Genomic DNA, 20,831 nt, shown 5'->3' with positions numbered 1-20,831 from the left:
GGTGACATTTCTCTTGCTGCTCCAGACCAGCATCCCCAGCCCCCTCATCTGTTTCTTCGATCTGTGGGCTCCAGCCCAAACTATACAGAAGCTATTCTCTGGGGTCTTTGTTTGTTATGTTGTGGATAAATGCAGGACTTTATGCTGATTTTTAATAGATTTCATCTTGTGGGATCTGACCATTTCCCCACCTCTATTAAGTCTTGGAATTCTGGGTCCAACTTATTAGCGCTCCTTCCGAGCTTTATGGATCTGCAGACTTGAATATCCTAAGTCAGTAATTAAAAAAAAAAAAAAGTTGAAATGAACAGGGACAGGCCCATATACACGACTGAAGATTCTCCATCATCGGTTCTATTATCTGTACTCTTAGGGGAAGACTGCCTGATCAATTTTGAATCTATTTAGAAGTACAAACTTCTCCATTGTGGCTGTATGCAGAGACTGGCCTGATGCCTTGTTAAAATCAAGATTCGCTCTATCCCACCAACCTACCAGACCAGTAACCTTTGAGAAAGGGAAATGTGGCTCATTTGGCGATATTCTTAGAAACCCTGACGGCTCCTGGATCTCCTCTTTATTAGCTATGTGTTTTCAAACATGCAACAACGTGTTCTAGAATTTTGTCAGGGATCAATCAGTACTAACCTTAGGTGCTCGCAGTTTTTACAACCCACCCTTTCCCCTCTATTGAAAAGCAGGTTGTTGGTCCATTTCCAGTCTGTTCACTGCTCCTGCTGTCAGTGGGGTTGTGGACACAGAGCCAGCAGGGCAGAGGGGAGGGGCCTCATCGAGATGAAACCGCCACCACCAGGACCCTGCCTCTCATGAGACAGAGATGGACTGGGAAGTCATTGGGGATACGGGAGGAGGGAAAGTGGCCCCAGAGAGGACAAATGACCCTGGAGAAGTTGGAAGACCTGGCTTGTGCTCACCCCTTAGACCTAAGGTTCTGGATGAGCTTGGGCCTCAGCAGGGCAGTGGCCCCATGTGCATAGAGATGGGGCCACATGTTTCTGGCGAGGACTGAAGAGGCTATGCCCCAGCCTGGCCAGCTGAGCAGCAAGGGACGGACTCCATGAAAGAGGGGAAGGGAGACGGGAGGAAAACCACCCCTTTTTCCATCTCCCTTACACCCTATCCCCTAAGGGTTAACCCCCTACTCCCTCTCCCATCCCCTTCTCTCTTCCCCCGCCCAAACCCCATCTCCCTTTAATCACATCTGATACTGAGCGGCCCAGCAGGAACAAAGAGACCATTTAGAGGATCGGGGCCGAGAAAGTGACCCCGCGCTCTGGGGCGGCCGCCTGGACGCCAGCACAAAGGCGGCATTTCAGAGCTGGAATTTCAGCACCCAACTTGATTAAAGGACTCCACAGGCTTGGAGGAGGGAGGAAGGGGGTGCGAAGTCCACTGCTCCCCGGATTAACCCTTCTTCAGAGTGGCAAGCACCCCTCCCGCCCCCGGGGACGCTCATTACTCCCACTCTGTCCACAGAGCACCCACCCAGGAGGCCCTGCCTCTTGCAGAAGTCAGGCAAGCCTGCCCCTCTTCTTCCTGGAAGGGGAGCTGGCAGCAGAATGGAGGGCAAGGCTGGAATATTCAGGGAGCCAACCGTCCCCTCTATCTCTGTTGGTATCAAGATACACCCTCTTCCTGTCCCCACAAGGGAGAGGGGAAGCAACGTGATTGGTCTTACTGCAAGCTGGGTAAGGAGGGTGAAGAGAACAGGAGACCCAGGAGAGCCGAGGGCAGAGGAAGGGGAGCTCCAATCCCGATTTAATGTCATACCTGGAACCCACGAGCCCTGCTTCCCTGCCCACCATCATCCCGGTCAAGGTCTGGGAGGAGCACGGGCCCTACACAGAAGGGAAAGGACATCTTCCAGAGGTGGGGAAGGAGAGAGGATGACGGAGGCGGACCAGAAGGCCACGGAAGGCAGTGTACGGGCGGTGACCTGGGGAGTGGGGACAGGGCTGGGACAGGGGTGGGCAGGTGTTCAGTCCTCGCTCCAGCTGCTGCCTTGCCCAGCAGGGCTCTGCCTGGGGAGGGCGGGAGATCACTGCATCCCCAAGCTTCCTGCTGGGGCACTAGCTCCTGAAAGGGGATCTGAGCCCACGATAAGAGGCTCGAGGCAGGTCCTCAGGAAACAATGGGTGGCTTGATGAGACCTGCTCTGTGATACTCCTGAGAAGGGAGAAGCCCCTGAAGCCAGTCCCCACTGGAAAGGAAATTGGGGGTTTCCGTGGCAACCAGTTCCCTGGGCACAAAGACTCGTCTGTCTGCTGGGAAGGCAGCTGAGGTGTCTCCCTGCAGCAGCCTTTGCGCTGGTGAACAGGGAGATGGAGGGAGGGATGCGGGGGATCCACAAGGAGTAAGGCCCCTGGTGCTTCTTGAGCTGACAGTCACGGGGCCACAGGAATGGGTGCACCCGCCAGGCAGCAGGGTGCTATCAGGGAAGGAGCGAGGGGGCATCACAGAGAGCTGGAGGCAGAGGGGGATGAAAGGTTGAACGGTTTATTATTTACATGTATAAAGAATGTGAAAATAGAAACTAGGATGAGGCACAGTCGGGAAGATGATTCCAGCTCAGTCGGTGATGATGAGCTCGTCTACCCCCCAGTCTTCATAGCTCCCGTCTGGCAGGTAGCGGCGAATGATGATGGGGATCTTTCGGGCCCTGTGGCAGGGAGAAGTCACAAGTATGTGAGGGCTGGTGACCCGAGCTCTATAGCAGAAGGGACACACTGTGTGCAGAATGCAAGGGGAGGGAAGTCGTAGCAGCATCCTCTTAGGACTAGATGTGGAAAAGAAATTACAATAAAAAGAGAGTTCCTGCGTCCCGGGGACGGTGGCTCTGGAAAGGCTCTGCCATCCGAGGGCTGAAGAGGGGAGGAGGGGAAGTGTGGAGGGATACTGGTAAGGCCAAGTGCAGCAGGAAGAGGGAGATTCTGACAGACAGGAGAGGACCCTGCCTCACCAAAGCCCTCCCCCTTTGCCTGCCCCCTCCCACCCCCCTGCCTGGCGGGCTGACTCCAGAACAAACTAAGGACCTAGAGGGACAAGAATCTCACCCCCCAGGCAGGGGTGTGGGGCAGAGGTGTGCAGCAGAGAACCTGGGGCATACCTCGCAGGGCTCAGGAGCAGTGAACCACGATCTGGGCGACTTACTTGAGCTCCTTCATGGCGATGAGCAAGGGATCTGTCTCCCCCTCCAGCTCCACCATCACAGGGGCACACATCCTGCAGGTACAGGGACAGGTGTTGGGGGAGAAGGGCCCAGCAGGAAATCAGGGGGCTCACTTCACAGATAGGATCAGATCAGCATCCCAGTCCTCACCTAGAAAGGTCACCTTCCAGGGAGACGGGCGGGCATGGGAGGGTGGGAACGTGTTCAGGGGCACTGCCATAGTGAGTAGAAGCAAGTGGGAACCAGGAGACTGGATTTAAATTCTGCCTCCAAAGACACACTGAATTTCTCTCCAAATCCTCATCTGAAAATGGGAGACAGTCCTGCCTGCTACGACACTAAAACGTTACTAACAAGTAAAGGGTCACTAAGAACCACATGCTGTTCTCAGCTCTTTATGGGGGTGACCCCATTCTGAGGTAAGTACTGCTATTATTTCCATTTTACTGATGAGGAAACTGAGGCACAGAGAGATCAGTAATCTGCCCAAGATCACACAGCCATTTGAATCCCGCATGTTCCTACCCACCGTGCTGTAATGCCTCCCACTAATAAGTTAAAGATCCATACACTTAAGAAAGGCAGAGCCGATCACAGACTCCTGGGCCCGGCAACCACGGCAGAGTATTCCAGCACAAAGGAATGGCCAGGCAAAGGCTCGCTCTAACCCAACTCCTCAGGCCTGCCTCAGGGCCCAGCCAGCTCATTTTCCTTCTCTACCTTGGCAACACCCCTCGCCGTCCTACTCTTCCAGCCTCCATACGGGGCCTGCGATCAGGCACGCACCTGCCTACAACCCTCCATGGCGCCCCAGGGCCATCAGCCAGAACCCGGTCTAGCTCCTGCTCGTCCTTCTAGGTGCACCTTCTCATGCTACTTGCCTGTACTTATCCCACGTTCCCGCCTTACCACCCCCCCATGGCTCCCTGTACACACCCTGCTGTTTCCCTTCTGCATCCTCTTGTACGCTCTTCCTCTCCCTACAAGCCTGGGAGGGGCTCACATGTCTCCACTCTGGAAATCGTCCGCCCTGAAAATGCTCAGCGCCCTGACTCATTTGACACAAGCTTCTCGATCTCACTGTACTGTAGCTGCTTATTTGAAGTTTTCTGCATTCGACCAGAGCACCTTGTGACCCAGGGCCACGTGCCCTAACAACAGCTGCTCTTCAGAAGAGGCTCTAAAAATGAACAGGAGGAGCCAATTCTAGGCCTACCTCCTCTAGGAAGCCACCATTCGTGATTTCAGCACAAGTTTGTACTAACGGGTCCCCAACCTAACAATCACCAGAATTACTAGGAGAGCATGCTAAAAAGACAGGCTCGCAGCTCCTGCTCCAGACCCCTGACTGGAAATTCTAGCGAAGGAGCCTGAGAACCTCCATTTGCAAAGCTTACCAGGCGACTCTGATCATCAGCCGGTCTGAGAGCCGCCAGTTTACACGATGTAATTGACTAACCTTATTACTATTTTGATTTCTGTTACTTCCAAAAGCCCTGAAAATTTCGCAGGGGCAGGGACCAAATGTTTAACTTTCCCTGTATCCCCTCTCAAGTATGTAAGTCCTTCCCTACATTTAAAGCTTTAAAAAACGTAGCAAACTGTTTTTCCTAATCTGCCCACACCTTATTTCTTTCAAGATAGGAATAATCCAAGTTCATTCATCCGGCCTTGTGCACACAATGTGCGAATCGTGAGTGTGCCCTTAGGTATTATGTCTGCACCAGTGACCCCACAAACTCGGCAACGATCCTTAGGAAGTGGCTGTGTCAAACATCAGCCACCAGGTGGTGCTAAAAAACCAGAGTGAGACTTCATCCAAAAAATCCAAGAACTATTTGTCCAGCACCAATAAGCTGCGGCATCGCACGCCTGGTACTAGGGGACGAGATCCAGCCCTTGGCTGTCCGAGGGCTTCCGGCAAGCTGGGAACCACCAGACGGCATCCTAACCCTTAACTGGAAGGGGCACAACAGACCCAACCAAGTTGAACCAAGCTTCTCTCCCAAAGCAAAGCAGGACACGGGTCTTGGTAGTGTGCTGAATGTCCGCCTCCAAACTTTCAAGTGCCCCACCCTGTCCACCAAACGCATGCCGATCCCCTGAACCTGTCGTTCAAGGCACCGGTGACATCTTCTCCAGCCCCTGTGCCCCTAGCTACTTGCCATTCCCCCACCACAATCCACGCTTGCCTGTCTTTCCTCGCACTGTCTCTGGCACCTGGGTCACCCTCAAAACCACCTGCCTTTCCCCATCCCCTCTTGAATTCTAATCCTTTCATGAGGCTCTCCCAGTCACCCCTACAACTACTCCCTTCTCTTTCTCGTGCCTTCTGGAAAGCACTGCTCCCGTCTGCCTTGGGTTCTGGTTATTTGTGAGCCATCTCCCCCAAGGCAGCAAACACCTGGAGAACTGGGGGGGGGGGGGACCTGTGACCATCTGGAATCATCTTTGCATCCCCAGCGGGTGCAAGCACGCTACCTCAGTCAGCACTGAAAGACTTTAAGCTTGCATATGATCATTCTTTGTTTGAAAGATAATTGAGAAGTTCTTCTTTCTGCTGGATCATTTCTAGCTTAGACAAGCACTGCCCACTGGCATGTTCTGCAATGACGGAAATGTCCTCTGTGATGGAGTCCTAGCCACACGTGGCTACTGAGCACCTGAAATGTGGCTAACGAGACTGAAAACCTGAACTTTTAATTTCACTTCATCTTACTTAACATAAGTGGCCACATGCGCCAGGCGGCCGCCATAACGATGGTGCAGACCCACAGGATCCTGACCCAGCGACTATCCCAACTGTCATGCTGAGCGCAGCCCTAATTCCGCCCAGACCAGCCAAGAGTACAAGCAGGCTAGGGAGAGGTCTACTGCTTTAGAGAAGGCGAGGAACGGGGTTACCCGCCCATAAAACCCTGTTCGAAGTGCACATGGTGGTCATCTTTACCCCACAGGAGTAAGGGGGATGAAGCCCAGTGTTATTTGAAAACAAATGAGGGAACACACAGATTAGAATCTCCTTTAGCATCGGCACTCCACAGAGCTGACCCCAGCGTTTCTGGCCAATTTTCCACGATTCCCTACCTGATGCACCCATCCGACCAGACACCCATCTCCCATACCAGCTTGTAAGACGTTGGGGCGGGGGTTCATTTCCTCAGCCTTGTCTCTCCCTGGGGAGGACATTCTGTTAGAGTATGCAGAGCGCGGGTGCCCTCCCTCTGTTCCCGGACTCACTGCTCCGTAGGAAAGAAGAGTAACTCCCAAGAGGGAGCGTGGGAGGAAAAGCGTCCGTGGCCCAGCGTCGACAGTCCCTGCTTTCTCAAAGCCACCCGCCTACAGAGAGGGTGCTTTCGGGTCTGTTCGCGCACAGCCTTGGCGGGCAGGCTGGCCGGCCCCTGCAGACACAGGCTCCAGATGCCCACGGTGCCTGTGGCCGACAGGGTGAATGTGCAGCCATCGGACATTTTCACGTTCAGATGACAGAATCACCTGTGCACTGGCCAGTTCCTGAACCTTCTCGTTCTTCTCCTGGGTTCAAACTCAGGAGAAAGGCAAGGCTGCTCTGTGCTTTCGCTCCTCTAGCCTGGCCTCTACACGGAGGGCCTCCCCACTCCTATGGGCTGGCCACCGTCCACCTCGGGTCAAGAACCACCTTAAGCCAGACAGGTGCTGCCACAGCAGCCCTGATCCACCAGCCCACGATGGTCTCTAGCTCCCTGAATTCACACTTTTTTTTCTTTGTTTTGCTTCACTAACCTAATAGGCACCCAAGTTCTGTACTTTCCTTATGTTTCTATTGGACTGTTACTTGGCTCCTCAGATGTTCACGTCCTATTTCTCCTACTGGATCACCAACTCCCTGAGGGCAGGAGTCTAGAACAGTGCCCGGCACACAGAGACAGCACCATCCTTGCTTAGCATGTGAGAGCAGGGAGAGTGTTTTCAGGTGCCGGCTGGGCCACATCAATAGCTCGGAAGCTTACTGTGGCCTGACCGACAGGAAAGATCACGAAAGGGCATATACTCACGCGATCTGGAGGGCTCGGGTGCCCAGCACACGGGCTCGCTCATACTTGGTCATATACGGTGTGGTGATTCGCTTCTGGTTGGCCTGTGGTCGCTCTCCAGAGGGGAGGATCTCGACGTTCTCCTGGCCCTCCTGGACGCCAAGACAGAAAAGAGGGAAAGTCTCAGGTGTATTTTCTGGGTTGAGGGGCAGGACGATAATGACAATGATTACAATCCCCCCTACCATTACTGCTTATCACGTGCCAGCACGCACACCTGCAGTTAATGACACCCCCTTTAATTCTCACGATAACCTTACGTGGTGGGCATTATAGTGCCTGGCTCAGAGTGTTAGCTAACTGGGTCAAAGTCTCAGACCTAGTAAAAAAGAAGAACCACGACTGGGATTCCAGAGCCAACTGCCTCATCCGGAAGAGGGAAGCACATGGCCTGGAGATGGGGTGGCCCCAGAACATTAGCCATATGCCGAGATGTCCTTCAGCACAGACAAGCCTCTTTAAGTAGGGGGCAAGGAATAAGCACCCCATCTTTCAGACAGAGTAACTGAATCAATAGGTCAAGTGGCTAAAAAGTCAAAGTGAAGGCAAGGATACACAGGCGCTCACGTGTATTCAACAATTACTTATGAAGGATCTGTCATGTGCCAAACATCATAATGGATGATAAGACAGCAAGTGAAGCATTTCTGCTGTCAAAGAATTCACAGTCAGGAGAGGAGACAAGAGTAAACAAAACAGCAGGTGCTACAAAGGTCGGCAAGTGGACAACGAAGTTCACAAGAAGGTGGGGGGACATCAAACTCATGCTGGGGGGTTAGGAAGGCTGTCCAGAGACGAAACAAGCAACTCCAGAAGGAGCAGGAGCTGCCAAGCCAACGAGAAAGAGAAGGGCATTCCAGGTAGGCTGAGTTGCAGGCACAAAAGCACAGCGGTGGGAGACAATGTATGAGTTGTGAAGTATGATTAGAGCAAAAGGTGTGCAAAGGGTTGTAGGCAGGAGAATAAATTCTATAATAAATAAAGAATTAGGGGCGCCCGGCTAGTTCAGTGGATACAGCATGTGAGTCTTGATCTCGAGGTTATGAGCTCGAGCCTCGTGTTGGGTGTAGAGATTACTAAAATAAACATTAAAAAAAGAATTAAATCAACAAATATTTATTGAGTGCTTACTACGTGTCAGTGTTCTAAGTGCCCGAAATAGAAGAGTGAGACAGATAAAAATTCTTTCCCCTATAGAACCTATATTACAAGAGATAACAAAATTAACAGGTAAACTACGTGGTATAAAAACTAAAGAGGGGCGCCCGGGTGACTCAGTCAGTTAAGCGTCTGACTCTCGATTTCAGCTCAGGTCATGATCTCCCGGTTCAGGGGATCGAGCTTTGTGTGAGCTCTGCACTGACAGCATGGAGCCTGCTTGGGATTCTCTCCCCCCCCCCCCCCCCCCAAGTAGATAAATGCACTTAAAAAAAAAAAAAAATGTAAAGGTATCCCTACAGATGCTCTGTTGAGCGTATTCTGTAGAGGGTAAGGGCAGAAGCAGACCACAGAGGAAGACGAGCAGTAAGCAATCAGGTAGGCAGGTAAGAGAGACTGTGGCAGCAGAATGGCCAATCCAGCAGAGTGGTGGGAGACTGACGGCAGGAAGAGCAGTAACACATTTCCGCAGCAAAGTGAGTGAAGTGGAATAAAGACCTCAGCCAGCCTGAAGCGCTGAGAATGGAGAAGCAGAAACAGGGCCGGACCACGTGTAGGAGGCAAAATCAAGCGAACAGGGATGGGAGGGGACCAGGACAGAGGAGGACGTTTCTGACTCAGCGAACAGGTACCCGAGAGTGCCGTGCCGAAGAAAGAGAAAATCCAAAAATGGGGGCTTCGGCTTTCAAGCCTAAAATAATTGAGGGATCACTCCCTTTCCAGGAGCCATAAAGTACTTCCTCCATCAGTCATGGCACAGAAAGCCCAATGTCATTCGTGAAATTCGTAACCCATCCACCTGGCGACACAAGTCAGAAACCTGGGGGTCACCCTTGTCACCTCCCACTTTCTTAGTTCCATCTCCAATCCACCAAAAATACCTCTTTTGTCCGTTTTCTTATCACTTACGTTACCAGCACCCAAGTCCAAGCCACGGGTCTCTCGCCTAGATGGAGAGACCCTCAAGGTCTCTGTCTTTAACTCCCGCTCCTCCCCAACTCACTCGTCACTCTGACGCCAGAATGCCCTTTCTAAAGTGTACACGGGATAGTGCCACTCCCCGGCTCAACACTTGTCGGTGGGAGCGCCTGGCTGGCTCAGTCCGTAGAGAGTACAACTCTTGATCTCAAGGTTGTGGGTTTGAGCCCCACAGCCCCACACTGGGTGTAGGGATTACTTTAAAAAAAATAAATTTAGGGGCGCCTGGGTGGCTTGGTCGGTTGGGCGTCCCACTTCGGCTCAGGTCGTGATCTCACGGTCCGTGAGTTTGAGCCCCACATCAGGCTCTGTGCTGACAGCTCAGAGCCTGCAGCCTGTTTCGGATTCTGTGTCTCCCTCTCTCTCTGCCCCTCCCCTGTTCATGCTCTGTCTCTCTCTGTCTCAAAAATAAATAAACGTTAAAAAAAAAAACAAAAATTAAAAAAAATAATAATAATAAATTTAAAAATATTTTTAAAAACCACAACACGTGGTGGCTTCTAAGTGCCTTTAGGCTATAAAATCCTGCCTGATGTGGGCCCTTACCTCTCCAGCTTTATCCCAGATCACTCTCCCCAGGGCTCCTTAAGGAAACCCTGCCCATAGGGCACCTAACACATAACAAAACAATCAACACACGCTTGCTGAATGAATGAAGGTGGTATTTCACGCATCAGTAAACCAACTGCCCCCAAAGCCACAGGCTAGGGCCCACCCTGTAGGACTTTTCCTCCACCCAGGACTGGAACACTGCTCACTCTAACTGGGGGTGCTTGTGGCAGGGGATGTGACCCGCAAGAGGCAGATTCATTCAGGCGCTTATCACCGGCCGGGTTATTTGGCAGCTTGGACTGCAGAAAAGGGGAGTCCACAGCTAAATACTGACCTCCTCGGCATTCTCCAAGTCACCTAGCCCCTCATCCTCCTCCACATCATCAAAGTCGTCACCATCAAAACTGTACAAGAAGAAGAGGGCAGTTAGTTGGAGCATCACTTACTAGAATCAAAGGCAGCAGAGGGGCGCCTGGGTGGCTCAGTCGGTTAAGCATCCGACTTCGACTCAGGTCGTGATCTCACGGCTCGTGAGGTCAAGCCCTGCATCAGGCTCTGTGATGACAGCTCAGAGCCTGGAGCCTGCTTCAGATCTTGTCTGTCTGTCTGTCTGTCTCTCTCTCTCTCCCCCTCCCCCGCTCAGACTCTGTCTCTCAAAAATAAATAAATGTTAAAAAAAATTTTTTTAAAGACAGCAGATACCCGTATCTCACTCAGTATGTAGAATTGGCTCAATAAATAACTACTTAATGAGTGAATCAAACTTCTCTTCCATTTTACTCCTTCATCCTTACCCCCATCAGCCCCCAAATTTTGCTAGGACTCACTCATCATCACTGTATCTCTACTGGATCATTCCCATCAACATATAAACATGTAGTCATTTTCCCATCTTAAAAAATAAACAAAACTTATTTCTCTTGTACCCCCCACCGAGCCCTCTTGGGGGCTCCCCCCTTCATGCTCCTCTTGGGAGTCAAATTCATGAAAGCTGTCCACCTTCTGTCTCCAGTTGTGTCATAATCTCACGCCAGCAAGGCTTTTACCTCCACAGTTCTAGCAAAACCAGCCTTCTCAAGTTCATTAATGGCTGCCACGTTGCTAAATCCAATGGACAGGTCTTGTTCTCCTTTAGCTGAATCTATCAGTTGGCACACCAGACCACCACCACCCCCCCCCCCCCACACACACACACACTCCCCAGCTCAATACTCTGCCCTCACTTAACTACAAGGCCACCTCTCTCTTGGGGATCCCCCACCTCACTGGCTGTCCCATCTCAGTCTCCTATGCTGGTTTCCCCCTCTCTTCCCTACAGGCACTCAGTGCTGGAATGCGCTAACAGTCCCCAGCCATCTCTTCTTCTCTACCGACACTCCGCTGAGGTTTTCACCTGATTCTTAGTTTGGACTAAAATACAGTATACTCTATTTCATATACACAGTGCTGATGACTCCACTATTTTTTTTTTTAACATTTATTTATTTTTAAGACAGAGAGAGACAGAGCATGAACGGGGGAGGGTCAGAGAGAGAGGGAGACACAGAATCCGAAACAGGCTCCAGGCTCTGAGCAGTCAGCACAGAGCCCGACGCGGCGCTCGAACTCACATACCGCGAGATCGTGACCTGAGCCGCAGTCGGACGCTTAACCGACTGAGCCACGCAGGCGCCCCTGACTCCACTATTTTTATCTTCATAAGACGCATCTCCTCCGACCCCACGTGTCAGGAAATCTTTGGGCTCCACCTTCAACATCGATCCGGAATTCAAAACCACCTGCTGTCACCACCTCTTCTAGTGCCACCCCAGTCCAAGCCACTACCTTCTCACCGAGATTCCTGCAACCCTTCCAGACCTTTACCACCCCCCGAGTCTCGCCAGACTCTCCCCTGGACTCCTTCTCTACTACGTACGTCTACCACGTACTCTCACACGACCCTGCATTATCTGTTTATGGGCCTGTCCCCTCTTCTAGAAAAGGCGCCCCCGGGACGAGAGACTATGCCTAGTTCACCTCAATACTCTCATTACAAGACACGGAGCCCGGCTCGCTGGAAGTCGGCCGAAAGACCTTTTTCACTGCTCCTCGAGCCGGGCCTCTGGATGGATCTTTCCTCCCGGCCCCCCGCCCTTCTCCCCCGCAGCTCCGCGGGCCCACTCAGCACCCGCAGTCCCCTCAAGACACTGCCCCTCGAGCCTGGCTCCTCGGCCTCCTTCGACCCAGGCTCCCGCTTCACCCGCCCCTTCCCAAGCTCCCGCACTCACTTGTCCTCGTTATCTGACATGACGCCGGCGCCGCAGCGACCCCACTCCGCGCCAGGGACCCGCGCGGACACCCGAAAACAGCGCGCCTCCGCCTCGAGCGGCGCCACGCGTGCTCTGCGCCTGCGCCGTGACCCAGAGGCAAGTACTTCCGGTAGGCAGGCCGAAGCCGTAACTGTGCGCACGCGCCGGGAGGCGTGGGCCCGTTCCCATGGTAGCCGGAGCCGCTGGGGGCGGGCTCTAGTCGCTGAGATCGGGAGGGTTTTGCGCGGGGTCCAGGCGCCGCACAACCGCCGCGGGGCCGTGGTTACGGTCTCCCGAGCCCGGCTGCTCCCTGTGGGGAGGAGGCACCAGCGGAGTCTTACTTTAGGGTGAGGTTTCCATTTTGGTTTATCCCCCTGTCCGGACCACGGCTTATCCTAACCGCCCCTTTCCGCCAGAGAGGGCTTCCCTGCCACAGGCGTCGGGTCAGGATGAGGTCTCCGTTCACGTGTGAGGATCTGCCTGTGTATCTGTTCGGGGTAGGGGGGGAAAGGGCACTATCGCGATACTGACGGCGACGAGTCACGTTTTTGCTGAGACTCGACCCCCGCTCCCGGACTTTGGGTGGCGTCGAGGAGGTTGGGGGCGCGGGAGCAGAAATTGGGCCTGGGAGACAGGGGTTATCATTGCGTTTTTCCCTCCTCAGGGCCCTTCCATGGCTTCCCGGGAAAGGGTGGAGGCAGTGACCAAAGGAACAGGGTTCTGGCGCTGCTCCAAGCCAGCCACTTACACCCCCGGGACCTGCAAGCTGCTCAGAGGTCAGTGTGTTTAAAGGACCGGAGAAGAGTGGTGGTAGCAGGTACCCTCTGTCACTCAGTTATCCCTTACATGATCTGTGCTTAGCAATTGCTATTTTTATTTTACAGATAAGAAGCCTGGGGTTCAGAAAGGTTTGGGGATCCTACAACTTGCAAGTGGCCAAAAGTCAAAGAAATAAGAATTTTGAAGTGATTAACTCCTGCGCATCCCTTAGATCACGCTTTCAGCTTCCCCAGGGAAGCCTGATCTCCTCCCCACCCACCACCACAGTGGAACCAACAGTTCTGTGCTTTCACACTACCAAATACCCTTTCCTTCAATGGACAACACAACCTGAGTCAGATATTTAGTTGTCTCCCACTGGATTAATATTCATCTACCCCTCTAGATCACGAACTCCATTAGGGCAGGGATTGTGCCTGTTTGGGCTCACGATTGTAGCTCCAGCACCTGGCACATGCTTAATAAAATACGGTCCATTGGTTCACTCACTCAACAGCAAAAAAAAATTTTAAACCTGCTTAATGTGCTTTAGACGTTGTTCTAAGTGCCAGAGACACAGCAGTTAAAAAGAAAAGAAAAGAAAAATGGAGCGCTTGGGTGGCTCAGTCGGTTAAGCGGCCGACTTCGGCTCAGGTCATGATCTCACGGTCCGTGAGTTCGAGCCCCGCGTCGGGCTCTGTGCTGACAGCTCGGAGCCTGGACCCTGTTTCAGAATCTGTCTCCCTCTCTCTCTCTGACCCTCCCCCATTCATGCTCTGTCTCTCTCTGTCTCAAAAATAAATAAACGTTAAAAAAAATTAAATTAATAATAAAAGAAATGAAAAGGAAAAAAAACAGCAAAAAATCTTGCTCTCTCATGAGCTCATATTCTAGTAGGAGGGTGACAGTAAGTATGTAGAATTTCAATGATAGTAAGTGTTACAGAAAAAACAAGCAGGAAAGGGAGGGAAGGGGCACTGAGGTGCGGAATGGGGTTAGGAGGGGATACAATTTTACACTAGAATAAGGTGAGATGAAGGGCTGTGTCTGCCGTCCAGGAGACCTCATAGCGGTGCTTTATCTTTGCAGTGATGATGAAGGAATCCAAACTGACAAACTTCCAACAGCGACACATCATGGACACCATGAAAAGTAAGAGGCAATCCACAGAGGCTTCCTGGGCGGAGGGACTCTGGACCACACTTTTAATGCTCCTCCATATTCAGGGGTTGGGGATCTCATTTAAAAGGACCAGGGGCACCTGGGTGGCTCAGTGGGTTGAGCGCCTGACTTCGGCTCAGGTCATGATCTCACGGTTCATGAGTTCAAGCCCCACCTCAGACTTACTGCTGTCAGCGCAGAGCCCCCTTCAGAGCCTCTGTCCCTCTCTCTCTCTGCCCCTTCCCTGCTTGGGCTCTCAGAAAGAAAAAAAATCTCTTAAAGACCACAAAAAGGGTTACCTGGGTGACTAGGTTGGTTAAGCGACACTGACTCTTGGTTTCAGCTCAGGTCCATCAGGCACCACGCTGATGGCCTGGAGTCTGCTTGGGATTCTCTCTCTCCCTCTCTCTCTCTCTGCCCCTCCCTGGCTCGCTTGCTCACTCTCGCTCTCTCTCTCTCTCAAAATAAATAAATAAGCTTTTAAAAATTCTATTAAAAAAAAAAGACCAAAACAATTGAATAGTATTTTTGACCCTCGCTCCTGGAGAATTGATCGTTCAGGGCCTTTGTTTCTTTCTGGGACACGGGTCCTAGCACAACAACAAGCCTCTTGCCATCTGTCTCCAGCCATCCTTCCAAGAGATCACAGCCCAGCTGGGACGTCCTGCCCGACCAAAATAGTCTCCACGTGGTCATGTCTGCAGTCTGTTACACACATACCCTATGAGCTCTCCAGAGGAAAGGACTGTGTGTCTTACTCCTACTTTTACTCATTCACAGCTTAGCTAGTGGACGCAAGACAAGTGGCAGGATTCCAACATAGGAGGAGTATGCAAAGGCCTCCCACCGCTCACCTCTGACTACCCATTGTATTAGTTATTTTTAAGGAAAGCAACAAAGTGTAAGTACATGGGCACGGTAGCAAGGTGCGCCCTGAGATCTTGAAAACTACCCTGCTTTCTGAGGTTTCACTGAATCAGCATTTAATGGATCGGAACAGAGACCTGTGAAGTTGCCTCTGAGAGAGAGAACGTCAGAACCTTCTCTACTGAACCTACCAGAAGTGATTGCCTTACGTACGGAAGAGGGTGCCTGTGGGAGGGCGCCTGAGCAGCCACGGAAGCGAAGGGAAGAGAGTGTCAGAGAGGCGAATATTAGCAGTGCCGGTCCAGCAGTGGCCAGGGGACTTATTGGGGACAAGGACAGCCCAGGCTGTCAGAGCCCGGTGCCTTCATACAACTGCATCATGTAACTCTATCTCCGCACTCAGCAATGCACTAATAATCTGGTGGCCCCTCTAGCAGGACTGCAAAGAGAATGTGCTAGAAATTCCAATAAATTCCAGGAAACGAAGGACTATGTCCGCCTTGTTCACCGCAGGACCCCCAGCACCTAGGTGCTCGATATTTACTGAAGGACTGATTTCATTAGGCAAGTAACTGGTTCGCCTGACAGTTTTACTCTCCTAAGTTTTCTTTTTAAAAACTTGTCTCCAGACATTCATTTGTGTTGGGTCTGCTTTCTTCTGGAATCCCGTCTCTTTTTCTCTCCTCTTAACCAAATCCTACTTGTGTTGAGGCTTCATTCAAATTCTGTTGCTAGCCACAAATTCCTCTCCTTCACCTGACCTCCCAGAATTACTCAGGCCATGATCATCTGCTGAGGGTAGGCCGGGGGATGGGACGGCACACCGCACTGGGCAGGCGGAAGGAGGGAGCGGAGGGAGCAGGAGGGACATTCTGGGAAGCACCGCGTCTCTCCAGAGAAGAGCAGGAAGGCCATGGTGTGGCTCTAGGTAAAGGGTGTGAGAAGGGGCTGGTTTGTGGGGAAAAATGGCAACTCCATCTTCCAGGCCTATGGGACAGACACGTCAGAATCATCCCTGACTCCTCGTCTTTCTCCCCGACCCCCCATCCAACCTATCAGCATGGGTCTGCTTGACCTTCAAACCATATCCTGACTCTGACCACCTCTGCCCCGGACCCCCCCACACGGTACTTTCAGCAGCAACCAAAACTCCTCTGCTTCAAACCCTCCGATGGTTTCCCACCTCAAAGTAAAAGCCAGTTGATTTTGGCTCAGGTCACGATCTCACGGTTCGTGAGCTCGAGCCCAGAGGCGGGCCCTGCACGGGCACGGAGCCTGCTTGGGATTCTCTCCTGTCTCCCTTCCTCTCTGCCTCTCCCCTGCTCTCATGTGCTCACTCTCTCTCAAAAAGAAGTAAACATTAAAAATAAACAAACATTAAAAAAGAAAAAGTATGGGGTGCCTGGGTGGCTCAGTCGGTTGGGCGGCCGACTTCGGCTCAGGTCATGATCTCGCGGTCCATGAGTTCGAGCCCCGCGTCGGGCTCTGTGCTGACAGCTCAGAGCCTGGAGCCCGTTTCAGATTCTGTGTCTCCCTCTCTCTGACCCTCCCCCGTTCATGCTCTGTCTCTCTCTGTCTCAAAAATAAATAAACGTTAAAAAAAAAAAATTTTTTTTTTTAAAAAAAAGTAAAAGCTGGTCTTTCCGGAAGCCTACAGGTCCCTGAACTTCTCTTGCCCTCCCTGACCTCTGACCTCTGCTCCCACTATATTCCTGCCTTGCTCACTCCATTCCTGCCCCCCTAGCCTCTGGCTGTTGCTCAGACATTCCAGGCGCGTGACCACCTCACGGCCTTTGCTCTAGCTGTTCTTTCTGCCTGAAATGCTCTTCCCCAAAATATCTGCACAACAGAGCAACTCACCATTTTGGGGGCTGACCTCATCATGAGGCCTTCCCTGCCTCCCCTCTTTAAAATTGTAAATTCTGCTCTGACATCCTCTGTTCCATCCCTGTACCGTCACTAACCAACTACGTATTTTACTTACTCATCGTCCACACTCCTCCGACCCCAAATGTAAGTGCCGTGAGGGGACTTTGTCTTACCACTTTACCCCCAGTGTCCTAGGCCTGGCACAGAGCAGATACTCAGTACGTATTTGCTGGGTGGGTGATAGAAGGCTGGAAAAGGTGGAAGAGGTAGATGGGGGGCCAGATCAAAACAATGCAGGGGAGGGGCTGCTCCGAGCTGGGCTTTGGGGCAATTGAGAGCAGGGGCCAGTCAACCAGGTAGGAGGTGATACACTTGGCTGGCCTGGAGGGGGATCCCCAGATCCGTGGGTTCCGACCTTAGTTCTTTTGGCCCTTCCCCCTCCCGCCTGTCTGGACAGGACAAACTCAGGGGTTCCCGGGGTTCAAGGCGCCGGGACCCCGGAACAAGCATGCCCAACCAGGAGCTCAGACCACGAGTGGGGTGCCTCGCCTGCCTTAACTAGGCTGAGACAGCAGGGAAGGACAGTCAGGGGGACTGGTGTGTATCACCATCGAAACCATCCCTCCCTGCCTAGAGACCAAGCAGGTTTTAGGAATCCGCCTATAGAAATAAAAGCAGCAGTCTAGAAGCTTGATGCACAAGAATGTTTATTGCAGCATTGTTTGAAGTAGTAGGGAAAAAAAGAAAAGGAAACAGCCTGAGTTTCTGAAATTAAAAGACTAGCTGAATAAATAATGTATCCATTCTACGAACTAGTATATAGCTATAAAAAATAAGTTCTATATAAATGAAGTGATCTGGAAAAGTGTCCATGATCAATTGTTAAGTGAAGAGCCAATTACTGAATATAATACAGTATGATCCAGTGTTTGAAAAACGAAGCTCATATCTGCACACATATCTTTGAACATGTTTGTATTAACATCAAAAAGTTTGGAACGAGACCACCAGATTATAAGTTATGGGGTAGGGGTGGGGACTGGAGGGGAGAAGGGAAGACTTCTATACTGTTTAACCGCTTGTAACAGGCAGGTATGACTTTTATAAATTAAAAAAAAAAAAAAAAGCCAGGTGGGTCCCCCTCCACCTCGAACCTTCCTTTCCCAGGAGGAGACACTCTGCCCCTCCAGTGCAGCCCAACATCCAGCCAGAGGGTCTTGCCTCCCAAACAGCCGGCCTCGGCCATCTACCTGCCTCCCATCCTGGTGGCCCGGCCCCACCTCCGGCCTGCCAGTGTGTGCCAAGCCGGCGGGGCCTATAGCCGGGAACCATTCAAGCCTCAAGCCACCCGTAAGTGAGAGGGCCTCGAGAGCCCCTCTTCCACCTCCCTCCCCGAGGGGGCCGGGGGCCAAGCGGCCCGTAGGGCAGGGCAAGTGTCTAACCAAATTCTCTCACTGTTTGTACTAATGTACTTGAGCCTGGGCACCTGTTAGCTTGGGGGTGTTCAGGGTGTAGAGGAAACCAGTGAACTGGTCCTTTTTCATTTTTTTAGAATTCTGTAATGATTAACTAGAGTCCACCAGTCCCTGACGAGTGTTTGGCTGTCAGATCTCAGGGCCCCTGCTCTCTTAAGGTCACACGGTCCCACACAGTAGGCACGCCAACCTACTTCCTGGAGCCTTTTGCCTCGCTCCCTACCTGGCATCCGGTGTAGCTCTTGGCCCAGACCTGCCGACAGCTCCACGTGGTGTCTACACGCAGGCCGCCTCCACGGTGACCACAGTTTTCTTAGCCTCGCTCTGCACCAGAGCGTGTGGGTTCCGCCCTTAGTTCTTTCGGCCCTTCCCCCTCCCGCCTGTCTGGACAGGACAAACTCAGGGGTTCCCGGGGTTCAAGGCGCCGGGACCCCGGAACAAGCATGCCCAACCAGGAGCTCAGACCACGAGCGGGGTGCCTCGCCTGCCTTAACTAGGCCATTTCTGGGCCCTGTAGGAGATCTGGAGAAAGAGAAGCGAAGACTCCAAAACATTTTTGCCACTGGGAAGGACTCCGAGGAACGGAAAAGGAAGCCCCCTCTGGTGCGACAGGAGGACCCAGCCCCTGAGCTGGACCGGTTTGAAGAATGTAAGCCACCGATGGGCCACCTAGGCCGGGAAGGTGGGCAGAGGGGTCCACGATCAGGGGGGATGGAGAGTAACCCTGAGGGCCAACGAGTGGGGAACACGGACCGCAGAAACGCTTCCTCTCCCCAAGGGAGCAACCCGTTGTCCCCGCCACCCCTCCCGGGAGCCTGGCGGCCCCCGTTGCCCTGTACACTGACGGCCCTTCTCCCCTGTCCAGTGGTAAAGGAAATCCAGGACAGGAAAGAATTCCTGGCTGACATGGAGGCACTGGGACAGGGCAGACAGTACCGAGGGATCATCCTTGCAGAGATCTCCCAGGTAGAAGCCACAGGGAAGGGGGGAGAGGGTCTGCTGTGCGTGCGCAGCATGAGACGTGAGCGGACAGGGCACCTGTGGCCCAGGTTTGGGGCTCCTCAGGTCCCGGCCCTGAATCCCAGCTTTGCCCGATGCCCTTTGCAGAAACTGCGCGAAATGGAAGACATTGACCACAAGAGGAGTGAGGAACTTAGGAAGGCTCTTGCCACCCCTTGATCTGCCTCCAGAGACAGGAGCAGAGTAGCCCAACGTGGACCACTGGAGCCCCACCCCATCGCCAAGCAGGCTCCCCCGCTCCCCACCCCCCCCCCCACCATCAGCCCACCTACCCTGGCCTTCAGCCACGTCAAATGGCCACACGGCACTGCCCTGGCCCGGGGAACCCTGGGCACACACAGCACCCTAGAAAATGGCCCAATCTCCGAGAATGAGCTGATTCTCCTCAAGGCTCTGCCCAGGGAGCCTGGGTCGGCTGAGCCACTGAGACCGACAGTCACAGTCACAGACATGCACGAGTGAAGGCGAGGCCCAATCGCACCCTCTTGGCCACGTGTCAGAGGGCATCCCACGGGCCCCTTCCTCCCCACCCAGCACCCACTGTGTGCCCTTCGCATTTGCTTTTCAGAACCCAGGAAGGAATGGGAGTCCTTTCGACCTACCTGTCTTAGGACTTACTTATTTGACTTCTTACAGCCTCGGGCAAATGTTTAACGACTACCATTAACGGGCCAGTAAGACACCTCTACCCTAGGTCATCACACACACTGTTTTGTTTTCAGAGGGAAGGCTGATGTGTTCCAGGAGTTGGGACTTTTCAAGCCCGGATGGTTTTTAGCCATTTGCACGTCTCAAGTGGAAATGAGAACCAACCCCTCTTGAACAGCCCATGGCCGGGCACCATGGCAGGTGCTGAATTTCACCTGTTCCTTTTGCTCAATAAAGCCCTGGGACGGTTTGCTACCCACTGTGTGAAATCTGAGGCTCCCCAGGACACCGTAACCAAGGCATTCAACTCAAGTAGCCCACTAAGGGTTAGAAGTTAGTTCTCGCTCTTTCCGCTAAACCCGCGGGCCACAGAGACACAAGGGTGGGAGACAGCTAGACCAAAAGAGCCCGGCTTTGGAGCTCCGATCCCAGCCTGTGCCCTGCGAGCCTGGGCGGCACCCCAGACTCCACTCTGACTGCTCATCGGCGAAGCCCTGCCTCAGAGGGCTACGGAGACCTCCGACCACAAGAACAGCCCCCCAGGCCTGGCACACAGTACATGGACGTCCCCATTTCTTCTCACAGCCACGAGCCCTACATTCGCCGGTATTCTGACACTTTCCTCTCCCTACACGTCAAAATATTTTGGAAATTTAGGCCACTCTTCCTACCCACGGGTCCCGTCCCCGTGCTTTAACAAAATCCCCCTTCTCACCCCCCAAAAATTTTGTTTGGCGATTTCAACCAACACTGCCACCTGGAGGGATGCCTTTCATCCTACAGGCCACATACA

General features: G+C 52.7%; 2 protein-coding genes across 4 annotated transcripts; one reads left to right on the top strand and one right to left on the bottom strand.

Moving 5' to 3' along the window:
• Positions 1 to 2,501: 2,501 nt before the first annotated feature.
• Positions 2,502 to 12,353, bottom strand: POLR2F (RNA polymerase II, I and III subunit F). The gene is made up of 5 exons (XM_042947778.1): positions 12,219 to 12,353; positions 10,286 to 10,355; positions 7,225 to 7,355; positions 3,172 to 3,243; positions 2,502 to 2,680 (listed from the first exon to the last, which is right to left on the bottom strand). Exons 1-5 carry the CDS (start codon positions 12,236 to 12,238, stop codon positions 2,590 to 2,592), a joined length of 384 nt encoding a protein of 127 aa, XP_042803712.1. The 5' UTR covers positions 12,239 to 12,353; the 3' UTR covers positions 2,502 to 2,589.
• A 44-nt stretch (positions 12,354 to 12,397) lies between these two features.
• On the top strand, positions 12,398 to 19,642 carry CB4H22orf23 (chromosome B4 C22orf23 homolog). 3 transcript variants are annotated; one of them, XM_042947775.1, is made up of 7 exons: positions 12,398 to 12,586; positions 12,904 to 13,015; positions 14,088 to 14,150; positions 18,063 to 18,245; positions 18,888 to 19,019; positions 19,236 to 19,336; positions 19,478 to 19,642. In XM_042947775.1, the coding sequence occupies exons 2-7, from the start codon at positions 12,913 to 12,915 to the stop codon at positions 19,547 to 19,549; spliced, it is 654 nt and encodes a 217-aa protein (XP_042803709.1). In that variant the 5' UTR covers positions 12,398 to 12,586; positions 12,904 to 12,912; the 3' UTR covers positions 19,550 to 19,642. The 3 variants fall into 3 exon arrangements, with proteins under 3 accessions (XP_042803709.1, XP_042803711.1, XP_042803710.1); XM_042947777.1 differs by lacking the exon at positions 12,398 to 12,586 and adding an exon at positions 13,124 to 13,252 and having other exon boundaries at positions 12,924 to 13,015; XM_042947776.1 differs by lacking the exon at positions 12,398 to 12,586 and adding an exon at positions 13,124 to 13,256 and having other exon boundaries at positions 12,924 to 13,015.
• The last annotated feature ends 1,189 nt before the right edge of the window (positions 19,643 to 20,831 follow it).

The sequence above is a fragment of the Panthera leo genome, chromosome B4 (genome assembly GCF_018350215.1).
Source record: "Panthera leo isolate Ple1 chromosome B4, P.leo_Ple1_pat1.1, whole genome shotgun sequence".
In the NCBI taxonomy this organism is placed as follows: domain Eukaryota; kingdom Metazoa; phylum Chordata; class Mammalia; order Carnivora; family Felidae; genus Panthera; species Panthera leo.
The sequence above is the reverse complement of the archived record's forward strand: the minus strand, read 5'-3'. Positions and strand labels throughout refer to the sequence as shown.

Coding starts and splice junctions, on each gene's coding strand:
- POLR2F (XM_042947778.1), bottom strand. CDS start 12,238: ATGTCAGATAACGAGGACAA. Junction 10,356..12,218: donor ATGTCAGATAACGAGGACAA/GTGAGTGCGGGA, acceptor CTTCTTGTACAG/TTTTGATGGTGACGACTTTG. Junction 3,244..7,224: donor ACCCGAGCCCTCCAGATCGC/GTGAGTATATGC, acceptor CTGTACCTGCAG/GATGTGTGCCCCTGTGATGG.
- CB4H22orf23 (XM_042947775.1), top strand. CDS start 12,913: ATGGCTTCCCGGGAAAGGGTGGAGGCAGTGACCAAAGGAACAGGGTTC. Junction 14,151..18,062: donor CATCATGGACACCATGAAAA/GTAAGAGGCAAT, acceptor TTCCTTTCCCAG/GAGGAGACACTCTGCCCCTC. Junction 19,020..19,235: donor GCTGGACCGGTTTGAAGAAT/GTAAGCCACCGA, acceptor TCCCCTGTCCAG/TGGTAAAGGAAATCCAGGAC.